The sequence below is a fragment of the Phragmites australis genome, chromosome 18 (genome assembly GCF_958298935.1).
Source record: "Phragmites australis chromosome 18, lpPhrAust1.1, whole genome shotgun sequence".
In the NCBI taxonomy this organism is placed as follows: domain Eukaryota; kingdom Viridiplantae; phylum Streptophyta; class Magnoliopsida; order Poales; family Poaceae; genus Phragmites; species Phragmites australis.
In genome coordinates this window covers 16,079,988-16,098,328 of record NC_084938.1, presented here as the reverse complement: position 1 = coordinate 16,098,328, position 18,341 = coordinate 16,079,988, and the positions used below count along the sequence as shown (strand labels likewise).

The following is an 18,341-nucleotide window of genomic DNA, read 5'->3' as shown; positions in this document are numbered from 1 at the left end:
ATAGAGGGTAATTATGTGCCTTATGTAAGATCAACATGGTTTGCTCGAAACCAAACAAATGATGACCACTTTAGAAGAGAAGTGTATATTGGGGTCATTGATCAAATTAATCAAGAGCTTGACACATTGGTTTGATGAGGTTAATATGAAGTTGCTTTCTTGTATGTTGATCTTGAATCTTGTCGACTCATTTGCTTCTTTTGATGCAGACAAGGTACGGAGACTTGCTGAGTTTCATCCTAATGATATTTCAAGCATTGACTTGATAAGATTTGAAATGCAACTTGATAACTATATTGATGACATGAGGAGAGATGATAGCTTCAAATGCCTAGACAACCTGTTGAGCTCTCAATTAAGCTTGTTTAAACAAAGAAACATAAAGTTCATGATTTGGTATACTTGCTTCTCATATTGGTATTGCTTCTACTGGTGGCGACGACAAGTATTGAAAAGATATTTTCTGCAATGAATTTAGTCAAGATTAAGTTGAGAAATAGGATATGTGATAGTCTTTTGGATGATTATCTAGTCACGTTCATTGAGCGAGATATTTTCTTCAAAGTGGATGAAGATGATATAATCAAGACTTTCATGACCATTAGAAGGTGTAAGATCAATAAGAATTAGTATTACAATCTTCTTTGAACTATTGTATGTGTGTAAGCTTTTTTAAGGCATATTTCAAACTTAGTTGTTGATTTTACATGTTTGTAAGACCTTAGATATACTGTGTTTTTGGTAAAATTCTATACTTGTATATTACCACGTTACATTTACGGTATTAAAAAAAATTATGTTAAATTAAACCACCCTTATCCAAAATTCTGAATCAGCCTCCGCGGATAATGTCAATAGCATTTCATGTGACCTATTGAATTATGAGGTCACTTTGATTTCATGCCCATCATTTTCCCCTCTCAGTGTTAAAATCTTGTTGTATGCATATTTGTCATTTGGATTTGATGGCTATACGTCTGTACCGCTTTTTTTCTTCTTATATTTGAAACCATGGATTTGCGCATTTTTCTTGTATCGGAAATGTGGAAAGGGGAAGGTGGAGGTATAAAGAGAAAATTAGTGCTTTGTCGAGAGTAAATGGTAGGGTTTTAGGGAATTGACGTCTTCTTAGTAAAAAAAAATCTTGTTGTATGCATAATTTATCATCTGGGTTTAATGGATACTCATTTTTCCCATCATATACCTCTCATTTTCATGTATTAGAAACCATGGAGTTGCGCATTTTTCTTGTGTTAGAGACATCGAACCGGGGGAAGGAGGAGGAATATAAAGAGGAAATGAGACTTGGTGGCCTCTTCTTAAGAGTAAATGGTGGTTTTATGAGGGAATTGATGTATGTTTGGTAACATATTTTTTTCATGTAAAATAGGAACCTTGAATATTTATTTTGAATAAAATTAGCTCCAACATCACCATCCTCACAACTTTTTGCATGACTCGGTACCCTTCTATCTTCAATGTTACAATCCTTTGCACTCCTCCCTCTCGTCACTACAACCTCCTGCGTCCATCTCCGGCTACTACCACCTAGAGCCATCTAATCTAATGTAGATGAATTTTATCTTAAACTACAGATCACTTGGATCAGCAACTTAGTCCAAAATGTTGCGCGGTTCATTGGGGTCAAGTCATTTAGGCCTTGGTTCTTAATACAATGTTTCTTTTAATAGAATTTATTAGCTTTCAGAAAAGGAAAATAACAGTCGACGCCAGTTTTACGGTGCTGAGAAAACAAGAGAGCCTGCTTTGTAGAATCAGAGGTCTCGAAGGGTCTTAAATTAAACACCCCCCCCCCCCCCCCACACTCTCGTCTCCACCGAAACCGAGATGGCGGCCACCGTCACCGTCAAGACTCCCGCCGCCGCCGACACGGCCACGCCCACCCCGCCTCCAGCCATTCCCGGTGAGCGCCCTTCCTTTCTCGCTTTCCCTCCCGTTGCCTGCTTTTTCTTTGCGATGGATTGGGGGCGTGTTTGCCTCGCGAGGTAGGACGGCGTTTGGTCGAGCACCCTAGCCCAGGTTGCCCTCGCCCCCAAAGCGTAGGGTCTCCGGCGGCGGCGCAGCTTCCAAGATGGAGCGATCGGCGAGCACACCGCGTGGCATAGCGAGTCCTCTCGCACGTGGGCGCTGGATTCGGGGCTCCCCGGCGAGGTCGGTCGTGGTTGGGACGAGGAACTAGAGATACTGGTTCGAGGCGTAGTAGGGGTGCGATCGGAAGAAATACGAGGTAGAGTCGATGGCGCGTTGGGGCGGGACAAAATCTGCGAGGACGGGAGTGGAACAGCGCTCTAGTCATAGGAGTCCACTCCCCCCTTCCCTGAAAAGCGTTGTGGAATAGATAGGAATGCTTGCGGTGTTCGTATAGACGATTTGTCTCATGACAGCTTCTTCATTCAATGTATCTTTCGAGTATGTGTGAGCTCATCTTAGGTTTATGATCAGCGGAAAGGGCACAATCTAGGTGGATTTCGCGGTGATATCTGGTGATTGTTTTTGCTACTGGATAACGTACGAGTTCCCAGTGTTTCTCTTCCTTTATTGGTTTCGCCGCAGTTTGCGTGTCATTTAGTGAGGAGACAATTCCCTGTATGCTATCGAAAGTTATCAAAATCCTTGATTTGCCACCAAAAAAGTTCTCATCCCTCATGTGCCACACTTGAAATTGTCTTTACCCTGTATGCCACTACTGTCATAACAATGTTAATTCTAATGGCACACAGGGGATGAAAACACTAAATTTCCCTTCCCTTATGTGCCATTGCCGTCAGCTCTGTTATGACAGCAGTGGTACAGAGGGGAAGGAAAATTTCAAGTAGTGGCACATGAGGGACAAGAACAATTTTGGTGGCAAATTGAGGATTTAAAAAAAAATTCGATGGCATACAAGGAATTATCTCTTTAGTGAGTCCAATGATGGTCTCTTTGCTGCTACCTGTCCTTGTGGGAACCGTTCTATGGGGTTTGGCGCGCACTTCTTCATGACCAGGGAATTTGTGTGAATTTTGCTTACATTATGTCAGAGTTGTTTCCTTTCAGGTTGTAAGAAGTAAATGCATGTATCCTCTTGTTCTAGTAAACGAATGTTTTATTTTCAGAATTCCTAGTACATCTTTATCCAGGTAAGTATTGTATGATAGCTTGCATGGTGACATAATTTATGTGACCTTACACTGGTTAGGGGTAAGAGTAAGACTGGCGAATGGTTATTGGCACCTGGATTTCCTTCACTCATATCACAGCCTGCATGTGTGATTTTGTCTCATCGTCATTGTTCAACGGTACCGGTCCCAACTCAAATTGTATTTTTAACTCCTATGGGCTCAAGCTTGAGTCAGTTATCAAGTCATGCTTTGTTTAATTTCACTTGTCCTAAGTTTCAGGTTTAAATGGTGATTTTTCAAATATTTCTAGTGGTCCTTTTTTTACCAATGGCATGCATCGGATTTGATGAGACATGTTAGCCATAGGTTGTTGTGAATGTCGGTGCACATCAATGTAACTACCGTACCGAGGATGACCCAAGGAAAACAACATGGCTTGAAGGGGATCAGGGTATTAGAAGGTGGAGGTAGTCATAGACTAAGATGAGAGCACTAGAGGGGTTGGAGGAAAAGATCGATATCATTGAATAAAACTTGCGTACACAGCCTAGAGGATTAAAAAAGCCTCCTATCATACGGTCTCCATCTCTTACTCTAAGAACTTTCTAAATTTGTCTCTAACTTATAATTTATCAATTCTATTTCTACTAACTTTATGGACTTAATTACTAACTCTACTTAACTTTTCTAATCCTCTTCCTAATCAAGACCCTCCTTAACTGTTGCTGCTGGCTACTGTCTGTGTCCAACACATCAACATCTTCCTCTACTATTGTACAGTTGTTCTGATATGTTGAACAAAGCAATTTAATAACCAACTAAGCATCCACCTGTTGCACCTCCTGCTCCTAATGCACTGCTGCTGGGGCCCAAACCTACAACATAGGTAGCAGCAGAGTATGGTTTCTTCGTTGTGGGTTTGGAAAATTACAGAGCAGACTAGGTGGATAGATGCGAGAAAGGTTTTATCATTTTCTTTTGAATACTGTTTTGTTTTCGTTTCACTGTCCATTTTTCATTTACATTTCAATTTCTCTTTTAGTGGGGTAAAAAATGGGTTCAAACACCTTACTGGTATTGACTCGCACATATTTCCTAACCTTATATGATGTTATTGTTAGAGTATATGGTAAGGATTTGGAAGGATCTGATTGTTATAGTAGGGTTAGATTAGAGTATCGTGACTAACCAGGATTTGTTAGGATTACGATCCCATGTTTCCATCTTATCTCTAGGAGTCTTCTTGCCCTCCAAGTCTTGTAACTCTATAACTCTATATAATTCGTCCTCGAGGCTCAAGCAATACATTGACCACATTAAGACAATTCCTTACTCTTTCATGGTATCAGTTTAGGCTTCGGTCCTAGCTCCAAAACCATTGCTTCTGCCGTGCCGCCCTCTGGGAGATCGATATCCATGATCTCCGCCAGGGGTTGCACAACCCGTAGCTAGGGTTCGCGTTGCCAATCGTGTCGATCGGCCGCCCTAGAGAGTTTTTTACCAATCCGTTGATCGGGTTTTTCTCTCTTGTCGGTCGTTGATTGGTGTTTTCTCTTTGGTTTTTCGATTAGAGATCGATTTGTGTTGCCCACCACCATCCGTCATCCTTGTGTGCCTCTACTTTGACATCGGCATCGACTCCACCGGCAGACTCCTCGTCTCCAACTGTGCGGCAAGGTTGCCTTCACATGCTGTTGTCCGGCTGCCCCGTCCGCATGCCTCGACCTCGGTTCGTCGCTGCCACCACGAGTATGCGCGCGATGTTCCCGAGAACCAGGGCTGCTGTTGCGTCGCCCCTTTCGGGCTGCAGTGCTGCCGCCTGTGGTCATTGCCTCCAAACTGCTGCCACATCCTCCTTGGTGTGTCCTTGTCTTCAGTGGTTCCCGCCGCTACTGCGTCTCGCGCATGGCCGCTACGCCCTCGGACCGCAACGTCCATGCACATTGTCTTCACCGCCGTTCCCGCGCGTGAGCGGAGGTCGCGAGTTCGATTCCTACGGAATTTAGAGTTTAAAAACAGTGTGAAAGATAGAATGTGACACGTGGCGAGTGGTGATGGCCCCTGCATTGGGATGACTCGGGTGAAAAAAATATTATTTTGACTTTTTTTGTGTTCGAAAAATACAAAAAACGTTCATCAGTCATAAGTGACGGGTCACAATTATGACCTGTCACTTATGACCTTTATTAGTAATGTATCAAGTTATGACCCATCACCAATGACTTTATTTGTGACCCATCACCAATGACTTCATTTGTGACCCATCACCAATGACCCTCAGGCTGAGCTGGGCGCCTCTCTTGGCGTAGCTTTCGTCGACAGTCGTACATGCGTCTGGTCTTCGTCACGCCGATCAGGTCCTTTTCTGCCTACTCCGAGCACCGCCGCCGCGCTTCTCTTGGATACCGGCGTCTCCACTCCAGGCCGCTGTTTCCACCTCATGTTCAGTCTCCGTCCACCACATCCTCATCACTAGAATCGTCGTCTCTTCTTTGACTACATTGTATACTCCAGCAACCACGAGCTGTACCGGCACTCTCCTCTATGCCACTCTGTGCACTGCTACCATCATGGAGGCTTTCTTTGATGGTCCCTCTGATACTGGCGCATGGTTTATGATGATCCCTTTCCTAGCACGTATGGTACTGGCAACACCGCCGCATGCCTTCATCCCTGGCGTGTTCATAGGCCTGGCAAACCTGGGGCAACGCTTTGTCCTCAACGGCCTCGACTACATCGACTTCGGCGTTGACTTCTCTCTCAACTATTGCCTCGATCGTGTTACCGTCTTCTTCAATAGCGCATCCTTGCACCCTCGGCTCCATGGTGCCTCCTTGTGTCTGTGGCTTCAAGTGCGGCTTCCTCGTCAACGGCAACCTTGACTTCAGTTACCTTACACGCGGCATCCCTGTCCACGACTGCACGCCCTCGCTCTTGATTACCTCGATATCGGCACAAAGGGCTATCGTTTACATAAGCACCTTGTCGGCTTCCACTTCAATCACAACATCTGCATCACATTAGCGCTCTAGTTACGACTACGGGGGAATGTCACTTCGTCTTCCTCTCTAGTCTCAATCTGTGACGCTTCCGCTACGGTTGCGGGGGGATGTTAGAGTATATGGTAAGGATCTGAAAGGATTCGACTGTTATGGTAGGGTTAGATTAGAGTATCATGAATAATCGGGATTTGATAGGATTTGTTAGGATTATGATCCCATGTTTCCAACTTATCTCTAGGAGGCTTCTTGCCCTCTGTCGGTGTAAAGAATAGTGGGGTCCCTTGCGGACGGACCCACGCCGGTATGATATCAGCAGATACCGTAAGCCATGTTTTGTCCGGAACCGCGGTCCTCCCGCACGACTAGTCGGCAACTGCGCGGCCAGCCATCGACCAGGCAACCCGACACTCCGACCGGGCTCCGCGACCAGTCCCCAGGTCACAGGAGCAAACCCCGTAACCAGTCTCCTCTGGTCGCGGGGCAGGTATGTGTCATAGCAGTGTAATCACAATAAATGCTTTTTCACTTGAGTAGTTCCCTTCCCCAGGTCCCTTTTCCGGTCGTCCACGGCATGGTCGGCGCAGAGCGGCCGTGACCCGTCCCGTAGCATTAATCACTACGGGATGGCCTGACAGGTGCGGCAGGAGTTCTTTTGCAGGTGCGCAGGCGGCGCGTGGGGACGGGACATGACAGTTTGGGTGACCGGGATGACGCATGCGGTGGAGCGATGGGACGGGCTCTGTGGCGACGTAGAGCAAATGGGATACGTCTGTTTTTAGTAATGATAGGTCTAGGTGAGAAGCTCGGGCTAGGCCTGAGTCTATGTCTCGACTCATGTGTAAGTACTCTCTCCCTCTGATATATAAAGGGAGGAGTACCAGGCTTGTAGAGGGAGGTTTTTTCAGGGCTCAACAAGGAGAAGGCTGGGCAAGAAGATCATGGGTAAAACTGGCTTAGACCATAGAAAGAAGAATATACAGGATGTAGGGCTATTACCTTGAGGGAGCTTGAACCTGGATAAACCCTGATATTCTTGAGTCACACACATAGTCGGATCCAACGTACCCTTCCCAAACAAAGATCACGCACCATCGTCCAATACACACCGGAATCATTGTCAGGGATTTACCCTCGACATTTGGCGCGCTAGGTAGGGGGGCGCGTTTCCGAGTTCGGGATTCAAGTTGCTTTAAGGTGTTCTTCGTTGGGTACGACCCAGACGAAGCCAACATGTCCCAAACTTAGGACATCGGATCAGGATCCGAGGGCTCCGGGAGGCTGCTGAGGCATCCATGCTCCTGGCGCCAAGGAGAGCTCACGGACCGCAAGCTCTGGGCGAACGGGTTTCTTCGGTGGCAGCCCCACTCGGAGGATCACTCATCGCGCAAGGACTGCCACCCCCAGCCTCGTGACGTGAATCAAAACCATTGGGCAGGTATGATTCGATCCGACAAAAGAATATCGGGGAACTAATCGTGTGTGTCGTTTCTCCGAGCAGGTTCAACCCCAGGACGAACAGAAGGGTCTACACCTCGAATTTCGGGCACGAGTAACGACCACTCCCCACAAGAAGGGGGAATCCTTGTTCTACCATGTAGGATTTCAAAGGGTCACGGACACGGTACTGGTCGCTCAGCGAGGCATGTTTCCTCCCGACCAGGAAGGAGCAAGCATAGGACCATGCATCTTCAGGTACATGATTCAATTCCATTTTTTCCAGTTGTTAAATGCGAAGCGGAGTATGAGAGCCTCTTAACGGAACACGAGCATTGCTCATGCAGGGAGAAACACCTACCAGCGATGAGGGTCTCGCTGCTAGGTGAAACCCCGTCGCCAAGGGGTCTTCACCTCTCCGAAGTGAGAAAGCTAGAGCAACGCTCCATCGGCTGGGAAGTTACATACGTTCCTCGCAAGGATTTCTTCCCTGACCAATGGACTGGCCCGTCTATCCTCTTCTTGCAAACCTATCCCGTCGGAGTCTTTGAGAAAGACTCACACAGCCATTCGCTGTGGTCTCGGGTCAGAGCGGAAGGGATGCTCCGCTTAGAAACGGAACACCAGAGGCAACACCTTTGGAGGCAATGCCTCCCTCGGTGCCGTCGACCTAGGGTGGACGCTATGTGGATGCTCTGCTCAATTCGGGTACGACCTGGATGGATCAGATCTCGGACTACCTTCATAATCTAGCAACCCCTGACGACGATGTGTCAGCAGAAAAGGTCACGCGGGCTAACCGCGAGAATCCTCCTTGGTAGAGGGACGCCTCTACCACCAAGGGAGCAACGACCCTTTACTGAAGTACATCGCTCAGGATGGGAGGAGCATAGCGCTCCCTAACGCCCTCGGAGGTAGACGAGGAGGCTGGACCTCCTACCGCCCTCCAGGGTGCTCGCGAGCAGGTGAAAGGGTACGAGTTGCATCAGCACCACGACCGGAATACCTACCTACCAGCCTGACCACTACAAACCATACCACTCTCTCGGCTTGTCGCTGTCTGGGGGCTGGACGCGTGGGATCGTTCTCTAAAGTCCCAAGCAGCCATAAATTCCTAACCTCAGGCACGGCCGTGACCACCGCACGCGGAACTGGTCGTAGGTCACTAACGACCTCCAGTTTCCCGGCCTCGCGTAGTCGGGTTGACCGGGGTGGTCGGCCGCCGATCATATAGCTCGCGGAACGTCAGCTCAACGTATGAGGCTACTCGGAGACAAGCCTGTTTGACTATTTTGCAGGATCTTCCAGACGAGCGTGGACATGATTTGTAAGTTTTTCCAAATTAAAGTAATCAAATCCTTTATGTTGCAGGACTCCATGGACGAACGCTGTTTCCCGCCACATTCCGAGATTTGTTAGCCCGCTCACTCGTGTTGACGGGATGAGATCCGAAACTAACCCGCTCGTACGATGACAGGGTAACGGCGCCTGAGGGTTAACGACCACATTGCCGCAAGTCCTAAATCGGGTCGAGCGCTGGTTGCCACCGAAAGACTCGTCGTGCTAAGGGTCTCCCTCAGTGTCAGGAATGTTGCTCACAAGCAGCTTAATGCGATCCTCCCTGAGCGATGCAAGCACTCCGAAGACTATTTGTCATCCAAACACGGAGAAAAACCACATAAGAGCCAAATGCCTGTCATTACAAAGCCCAGGGGCTGGTTCTAGATAAGCCTACGACATTCCTCCTAGGACCCAAAAATACCCTTGAGGGGGTTGAACCGGACGGTCCACAAACAGGAACGAACGGCATACAAAAATAAATCAGACCGGGCGCCGAGTTCCTCCGTGGTCATCTGAGTACCTTCAAAACCGGCGCCGACTGCCGACAAGAGGTCCAGGTCGGGGAAGTGGTCGCTTATGCAGGCGAGGGCTAGGCAGGTGCCAGAGACTCTGACCTCGAAAAGATGGTCTCCGACGGTCTCGCGAATCCTCTGCTCAAGGCCACCTGCCTCCTCAGATGCCGCCAGAAACCACTTGACATGACCGGACACGGTGTTCCCAGGGGTCAGACGGACCTGGACGCTGGCGAACCGAAGCAACGAGTCTAAGGGGGTGAAGGCTCGACTGAGTTGGTTGTAGAATGCCACTCGCCGCTCGTCGCTCTCCTTGGTTAGCCGCTCGAGTTCCTTTCGCACCGCATAGAAATCTTCCTGGAGGCGGCAAAGGCGGTCGTAGAAGTCCTCCCTCTGCTGGGCGCTTTCCCTGGGCACCCGCTCCAGATCCCTCTTCGCCCCGAGCAACTCCTTCTAGCAGGCTAGTCAAAAAACAGAGCACAAGCCACATTGGTGTCAGCCGGACGAACCCTACTGGTGTAACCTAGGACCATCACGCGGTGCGAGTGGTCAGTGCAACGCACATTGAAGGTCGCTCGAAGTACTCGCCTGCTCGGCCATAGACCCTCGCACACGTCTGGCCGGCACCTCCAAGGATTGTCGGTCGGAAGGGTGGTCGATGGATATGGTCGGGGATTCGATGAGGGCTAGGGGGCCAATCGGCGTGGGCGGCGGATCGGTTCAGGCGGGAGGCTCGGACACCCCGGGAACTCTACGACCACAACGACATAATCTTATCAGGAAACAAAGGCGTGGGGGCTCTATTTAAAAAATGTTGCATAGCAAAGGTTATAATTGAGTTTTTTTACTCCTCGGCGGCCTCCACCCGGAAGATGGATGTCACGTAGTCCACCGACCCCTAGCATTCTCGTTGAAGTCTCTCCTCAGCTTTTGGACCGGCAACTGCGGCCCCCTCTCGGACCAAGTCCAGGTTGAAGTTAGGGTCACGGCTGCGGTAGCACCGGAAGATGTACTCCGCGGTAGCCCTCACCGCATTCGAAAGGTCCTCCGCCCCCTTCAACGCCAGGGTGGCAGGGAGCTCAGAGAAATGCTCCGCAAGGACCCGGAGGGCGTAGGCCCAGGCTTGGGCGGTACGGCCATCCTTCGGCTCGATCACCCCCAGCCCGAGGCTACTCAGCGGATCCGCCAGCGCTCCGAAGGCTTCCCGGAGAATGGTGAGGGTAGTGCGCTCTTCATCCTTGAGCTGGGAGCGCTCAGCGGCCAGCACAACCTTCTCTTGGGAGAGCTCGCCGCACCTCCTCCGCATCTCGGCCAGCTGCTTCTCCAGCTCGGCGCATCTGCTGGTCACCGTCTTCTTCTCTTCGACCAGCTTGCGGACGACGACCGGGAAATGGCCGACCCACGAGAGCAAGTCAGGAGTCGAAACAGACTCCTCGACCAAGCCCATGGGGCCTGGAGCCGCCGTCGACACGCCGAGGGGCAAAGCCAACGCTAGCAGGGGCGTCGGGGCATCTGGCCTGGGCACCGTCGGGGGGGGGGGGGGGTGGTCGCCGAAGGCCTACGACAAACCAGCAAAGTTGCTGAATCAAGAAGAAAAGAGCTGATCAAAGTATCTGCAACTGCCCAGAAAGACCTACCTCTGTGACGGAGAACGAAGCACCAGCTTGGACCTCACAAACCCGCCAGATCGGCCGGTCGAAGAGGACAACCCCGTGAGTGGGCCGCCGGTGCTTGGGGTCTCGCAGGGACGTTTCGACGCCTCCGCATCCAACGATCCTTCTGCCGTCCTCTTCCCGTGCTGTGCGGACGCTACGTCCCCGGCGCCAGGGTCGGACCGTGCTTGGCCAGGATGGATTTGGTCGTGGGGCGCCAGGTCGGTCTCGGACTGGTTGCCGGGCGTCGGGTCGGCTCTGAATCGGTCGCGGGGCGTCGGGTCGGTCCCGGTCGGGCCGCAGGACGCCGGGTCAGTCCTGGGCCGGTCGCGAAGCATCTGGTCGACCTCCTGCTGACCGGCACCACTCACGGCACTGCCACCCTCGACCACCACCGGACCCTGCGGAGGTTGGCCGCCCCCGGCCCAGTTGGGTGCGAAGCGCAACCAGGACGAGGGACGTCCGGGGCGGGGATAGATGCTTCCCGGTCGATCTCTCGAAGGGCCTCGTCGACCTTGTCGATTATTGGCCTCAGGGCATCGACCTCGAGAAGATGCTGAAGATAATGCGAGAAATAAAACTCTGAACAAGGAAAAAACTTGGAGTAGGGAATTCGAGGAAAATATCAAACATACCAGCCTAACCCGCGCCCTATCGCCCGGAGGGAGCTCGCATAGGGGGATGCACGGAGGGCCTCCTTTCCTGGCGGTCGCTGCCATCAACGATCTGACCCGCAAATCGATGACCTCGTCGGAAAGATCTGAAAACAATAATGGTAAAACACCGCTCGATCGGGTCTCCCGAGGCAAGGAGACGATTGAGGCATTACCTGTGGCACTCTCCCGGGTATCATCATCGCACCCAGTGTACAGGTAGGCTGGGTGCGCCCTTCGTCGTAAGGGGCAGAGCCGGCGCTTGATGAAGTCGCACACGACATCCGACCCCGACAAATCAGCTTTTGCTAGCCCCCTAACCCGGTCGGCGAGGGATAGTAGCTCGGCGGTTGGCGTGGGAAAGCTCGCCCAACTCTATGCAAGACGCGTCGGCGCTTCGGGCACGCGAAGGTTGTCGAGGGAGTCTTCGGTCGTAAGGTAGGACCACTCCTCCCTCCAACCCGATCACGACGATTTTAGGTTCTTGTCCAAGTAGGAGCTGGCGACACCGTCTCGGAGACGAAAACCGCAGCTCCCGGTGGCTGGTCCTGGCTGGAGCCGGGCCACATAGAAAAATTTGAAGAGATCGAGACATGGCTCGACCCCTATGAAGTTCTCGCACATATGAGCAAAGATGCTCAGCATGATGATAGAGTTGGGGTTTAGATGAAGATGACAGATATCGTAGGAGATGACGGTGCAGAAGAACTCGGAGAAAGAGGGGATGAGACCGGCCAAGAAAAATGAAACAAAGATTACGATCTCCCCCTGGCGGGGAGCAGGAACATCTCCCCCAGGGCGGTACCTGGAAGACAAACGGCACGGAAGCAGACGATTCTCGTACATTTGCTTCAGCTTTGCAGCAGTGCATTTGGACTTGGGGAAATCGGCCTCCTTTCCGTTGCGCGGCGCCATGAGGGTGCAGTGGCGGTTGTTTGAAAGGCTCCTGTGGGGACTGGAGGCGAAGGTCTCTAGCGCAAGGGATCGGGTGGCGAAGAGATTTCTGGGGTTTTCTGTCCTCCCATTCATAGGATCAGCTCGGTTCCGTCGCTTCGGCTCCCAAGGATCCGTCTGGGGAACCAAAATTCCCTCATAATCCTGCGCCCATTATGTTTTCTCTTTCCCACTATCCATTTTCTAGGGACGGTTAACCTCCCATCGGGATGCGGTTTTTTGGGTAACCACGAGATTGGATTGTATCGATGACCACCCCCGGGTGAACTCATGTTCACCTAGGACCCAAGTGTTTCGACCAAATCCAGCTACGGTCATCTGACAAACTGCTCAGTCTACCACATCCGCGAGGGAGCTTGGGGCTACTGTCGGTGTAAAGAATAGTGGGGTCCCTTGCGGGCGGACCCACACTGGTATGATATCAACAGATACCGTAAGCCACGTTTTGTCCGGAACCGTGGTCCTCCCGCACGACCATTCGGCAACCGCGCGGCCAGCCAGCGACAACGCAACCCGACATTCCGACCGGGCTCCGCAACCAGTCCCCAGGTCATAGGAGCAAACCCCGCAACCAGTCTCCTCTGGTCGCGGGGCAGGTATGTGTCATAGCAGTGTAATCACAATAAATGCTTTTTCACTCGAGTAGTTCACTTGCCCAGGTCCCCTTTCCGGTTGTTCACGGCGTGGTCGGCGCAGAGCGGTCATGACCCATCCCGTAGCATTAATCACTACAGGATGGCCTGATAGGCGTGGCAGGAGTTCTTTTGTAGGTGCGTAGGCGGCGTGTGGGGACGGGGCAGGACAGTTCGGGCGACCGGGATGACGCAGGCGGTGGAGTGATGGGACGGGCTCTGTAGCAACGTAGAGCAAATGAGATACATCCGATTTTAGTAATGATAGGTCTAGGTGAGAAGCTCGGGCTAGGCTTGAGTCTGTGTCTCAGCTCATGTGTAAGTACTCTCTCCCTCTGATATATAAAGGGAGGAGTACCAGGTTTGTAGAGGGAGGTTTTTTCAGGGCCTAACAAGGAGAAGGCTGGGTAAGAAGATCATGGGTAGCTGGCTTAGACCATAGAAAGAAGAATATACAGGATATAGGGCTATTACCTTGAGGGAAGCCTGAACCTAGATAAACCCCGGTGTTCTTGAGTCACACACACAGCCGGATCCAACGTACCCTTTCCGAACAAAGATCACGCACCCATCGTCCGATACACTCCGGAATCATTGTCAGGGATTTACCCTCGACACCCTCCAAATCTTGTAACTCTATGTAATCGGCTCACATGGCTCAAGCAATACATCGACCACATTAAGCCAATTGCTTACTCTTTTAGTTCTTTTGGATTTTCTGTGTGGTCGATTGACCACAATGCATGAATCTGTTCTTGTCCGTAGGATGGTCAAATAAATAATAAGAATTAATATATGTTTTTAGTTTATAAACGTTGACTTTTAATATCTCAAACTGCCTGTGAACTTACTAACTTCTGTTGGCGAACTTTTTGTGGAATTGAGGGTCATGTGAGAGAAGAATGAAAACATCTAACGAATTTTCTATTTTACTCATTGGCGATTTTCTGTTACACAGATGAATATATGCATAAAAACCGCTTGCAAGCGTTTGCTCAACGGACGCGTAAGAAGTTGCCGATCTACAATGTTGAGGTTGAAGGCGAGTATCATCAACCTAAGTTCAGATGCACAGTGGATGTGGGCGGTGAGCTGTTTTCATCAACTGGTAATTTTAATCGCCGCAAGAAAGCAGAGCAGGATGCTGCCAGAGTGGCTTATGAGATATTGGTAACAAGCAGAAAGGGTGATGTTAAAGAGGTGTTTGCGCTTATTGATCAGGTATAGTTTTTATTTGTTCCTTGTTTTGGTTGTTTATCATTTTTTCACCTCATGAGAAATGATGTTTGGGCATTTGCTGTGAATTGTGTTACATCATAATCTTGAACTAGTATTTCGCCTTTCAAAAACAGAAATATTATAAAATAGCATGTTGCCTTAAAAGCAACACAAACACACTTTGGTGGTAATTACCACCTTTCCCCAGTTTCCTCTATATGTTGCATTTTTCTGTCATATGTCTAATGCCCTTGCTGGATGATTTGTGCATATCAGAAGTGACAACTTTAATGACTGCGGAGTTTGCTGATCTCTGCAAATATATCTAACTCATCTGGAGAAGCATATGAACCCGTTTCGTTGCTTCCTTGTCGGGTCAACACTTATGTGCATACTTCTTCTGCTTATCCGTACTGGACTGTATTATTGTAAGATATAACCTGGGACTTTTCACTTAAACCTTGTTGCACTTCGTTTTGTTCCCCTTTTGATTTACAGATCTTGTAACTCTTCTTTTTTGGTGATTAACTGATATGCTCAAGGATATACAATCTCTTGGAAGCAGCCTGTGGCCAGATTGCTATGAGTGTGTGTTTGCACTCAGCCCACCATTGTTCAAGACTCAACCCACATGTGCTTGTCAGTGGGAAAACACGCGCCGGTGTCTGTGAGGGCCTGGATGCCTCTAATAAATTTCTAGCTTATGTATTGGACATGCAGGCGTGTTTGTGTGTGGGTTTGTGGTGCGGGTGCGGTGTGTTGAGTGTGTCTACCTTGTACCTCTCTCTCTCAAAAAAAAAAAAAAAAACACACACACAGTCTCTTTAAAAACAATCTCTTTTGTATTATTTACTTTCCAGATGCTAGTGCTCTGATAACATTACCATTTTAGTATTGCATGTCTATGTAACAACTCAGTTTATATTTGTAATAGGTATGCATCTAACATATACATTTTTTTTCTTCCATTCAGGATGTGGTGTTCTGCAAATCAATCCTTCATGAATTTGCTGTAAAGACAAAATCCACTTGGCCATCTTACTCTGTAGTTAGACTAGAAAGGCCCATGACCCTGTTTGTTGCATCCGTGGTGTTTGATGGGAATACATATACTGGTGAAGCTGCAGCCACCAAGAAGGATGCAAAGCAGAAAGCAGCTCGTGCTGTGATCAAGTCAATTTTAGGTAACTTATGTTCCCTTGTTCCTTATTAGAAATAAAGCTCCAATGAACCTTTTCTATTGAGAATTAATGGTTGACTTGTAGGCATATAACCAATAATTCACTATGATGTTGCAGCTACAGATAATGCTTGTATGATGGATATTATTAGATCGAAGAAAAAGCTTATCACTGCCATCACATCTTCTGGAAATAACATAGATACAGGAGCTGTAAACCAGGAAACCCACAGTACTCCAACAAAAACCCCAACTACTTTTGCTCCTATAAAGTTTACGGGCCCTGTTGAATACACAACATATGGTACATCTCCTTTTGCATACACAGGATATGGTATTTCTCATGTTACAGCAATGCTACCTTCTCAAACTCAAGTGTTAAATGTTGCTGAACCTCTGCAGGGGGACCAGATCATGTAGCACCTGAGTCACAAGATAAATCTTCCTCGTTAATAGCTGTTCAAGGATACAACATTGTACCAGCAGTTGAGCCATCTGCCAACCCATCTGCAAAAGCTGTAACTAGCTCAAATAAGCGCAAGGGCAGAGTTGAAGAAGGACCAAAGGTCGATGAAGCAAGAGTTGCCCAGGAGCGTTAACATCCCACCCATCAACTTAAGGTATTTTATAGTTAACACTATCTAGGTCATGCCATTACAGAAAAGCATCCAATTAGAGGAATATTTTCTATCGGACCAAATTAAGGACAGAAATTACTAGAACCTGTTAGTATTGCTGGAAATGTTTTTTCTCCCACCATGTACTTTCCACTCCAAATATGCTAAGTGTTTAGTCGCCAATCACTTGTGCTAAATTTGGTAGGAGTTCAGCATTGCTGAAGAACAGTATGAGCATATGGTGTTTAATTTGGCCTGCCATGTTTGGTCTGGATTATATTCTTGATTTGGCTGGATTTTTGAAGTTATCTTGCAATGTGTCCCAGTGAAAGACAATTAATCCTATTTTTCTGTTTCTATAAGTTATAACTACCATATATGGCATCTCCATGGTCCAAGTGTTTTACAACATTATATGCTTCCGGTGAAGTTTGCCTGTGATTGACCAACTAGGTTTAGTGTCCTGAATCATGATGCCTGACACTTGAACTTCTGTGAAATGCATATCTTGGAGTTGTCGGTTGAACTGTTATTTCCAGGTTCATGCCATTTTTGTGCTTTGTGTCGATAGAAAGCAGGAGGAAAAGAAAAAAAGGAACTCCTTTCCTCCAATGTCCATTGTACCACCATTTTGAATGACTAGCTTCATCTGGCTTTTCATTTACTTAAAAAATAAACATTACATGAATCAAATGTGTATAGTTTATTCAATCAACACTAGCCAGTTCGAAAAAAAATCCCCAATAGTTACAAATTAGTGTGCCATCATAATAGTTTGAGAAAATAATCAATGAATCCAATCAGTGGTGACCATGCAAGTCTTCAAATAGTGGTTGAGGCATATGTCTCACACAGGTGAATAAGGAAAAATCTTTTAAATTTTTCCCGATGTCTTGTATTGACAATTGACATACAAACCTTGCCAACTATTGTGGATTTGCAAGGTTACTTTGCACTCTAGGCAATAATCATTTTCTTGTGAGTTGGATATTTCGAAGAGTCAGGTCCACTAGCTTGAAACATCTCCTTCATTTGAAAGTCTCACTGCATTGTTCAAGACTAGATGACATTTTTGTTTGTTTTTGCTAATAATACTGTATTGGTTGCTTGATGCATATTTGGAATGTTGTCATCTTCATCACAACTAGCTGAGATATATTTTCTTATATGATGGTAAAGCCGTGCTGATTCTGGTAAGAAATATTAGTAATTAGTCCTCGTGGATCTGGTACAATCCAGTAATTCTTTGTTCTGTCAAGAATGTTGCTATCCTATCTTTTAGAACATGGCGCTGTTCAAGAATGTTAAGGATTAATTAACCAATTCTTATTTTCCCTGGCAGGTTTGCAAAGGTCGGCCTCATCTGTGGTACTTAGGGGTGATGGAAGTGACTGGTTTGCTGACATGGTGCTGTGTAACATGTGCGTATCTTCAGTAGGATGTTCAACGGACGTTGGATTGGCATTTCGTTCCTATCGTTCTAGTAGGATGTACTGAATTCCTCTCTCCATGTTAGGATTTCTGAAAGTTAAACCGGTTAATATGGTGCCCAACTCATGCCTGTGTAAAGATATGTCAATATGGTGCCCAACTCATGTCGGTGTAAAGATACGTCCTGAGTCGGATCATCGATTGTTTGGCCTGAGTCGCTACATGATATTCTTGGAAGAAGCAAGTTTCTTGTGCTTGCGTTTCTACTCAATACTCACGAACTAATTCGCAGATGTTTGGTGAGCATTGTCAAGGCAATCTAATCCAGCGTGTTAGCGAATAATTGGTATGGCCAACCTTCTATCACTCGAATCGCCTGAGTATTGTTGCAGAATGTGTTTGTTGAACAAGCATTGCATCGCCCCTGCGATTCTACCTGGTGGTAAGTTTGGATTAGAGTTGTAACAACGTGTTTTCAAACGCATACGGTACGTATTTGGAATGCATCGCGAGTCCCGACGAAAAGCAGATAGTATGGACGAATTCATGTAAATCATACCACATTCCGAAGCAAAAACTGCCATCCGAGAAGC

At 48.1% G+C, this 18,341-nt stretch overlaps 1 protein-coding gene across 2 annotated transcripts; it reads left to right on the top strand.

Annotated features, from left to right (window-relative positions):
• The first annotated feature begins 1,817 nt into the window (after positions 1 to 1,817).
• Positions 1,818 to 18,019, top strand: LOC133898468 (double-stranded RNA-binding protein 4-like). 2 transcript variants are annotated; one of them, XM_062339178.1, is made up of 7 exons: positions 1,818 to 1,924; positions 3,200 to 3,299; positions 14,261 to 14,523; positions 15,494 to 15,704; positions 15,819 to 16,004; positions 16,103 to 16,320; positions 17,660 to 18,019. In XM_062339178.1, the coding sequence occupies exons 2-6, from the start codon at positions 3,221 to 3,223 to the stop codon at positions 16,297 to 16,299; spliced, it is 936 nt and encodes a 311-aa protein (XP_062195162.1). In that variant the 5' UTR covers positions 1,818 to 1,924; positions 3,200 to 3,220; the 3' UTR covers positions 16,300 to 16,320; positions 17,660 to 18,019. The 2 variants fall into 2 exon arrangements, with proteins under 2 accessions (XP_062195162.1, XP_062195163.1); XM_062339179.1 differs by lacking the exon at positions 3,200 to 3,299 and having other exon boundaries at positions 1,820 to 1,924.
• Positions 18,020 to 18,341: the final 322 nt, after the last annotated feature.

Coding starts and splice junctions, on each gene's coding strand:
- LOC133898468 (XM_062339178.1), top strand. CDS start 3,221: ATGGTTATTGGCACCTGGATTTCCTTCACTCATATCACAGCCTGCATG. Junction 14,524..15,493: donor TGTTTGCGCTTATTGATCAG/GTATAGTTTTTA, acceptor TCTTCCATTCAG/GATGTGGTGTTCTGCAAATC. Junction 16,005..16,102: donor TGTTGAATACACAACATATG/GTACATCTCCTT, acceptor GAACCTCTGCAG/GGGGACCAGATCATGTAGCA.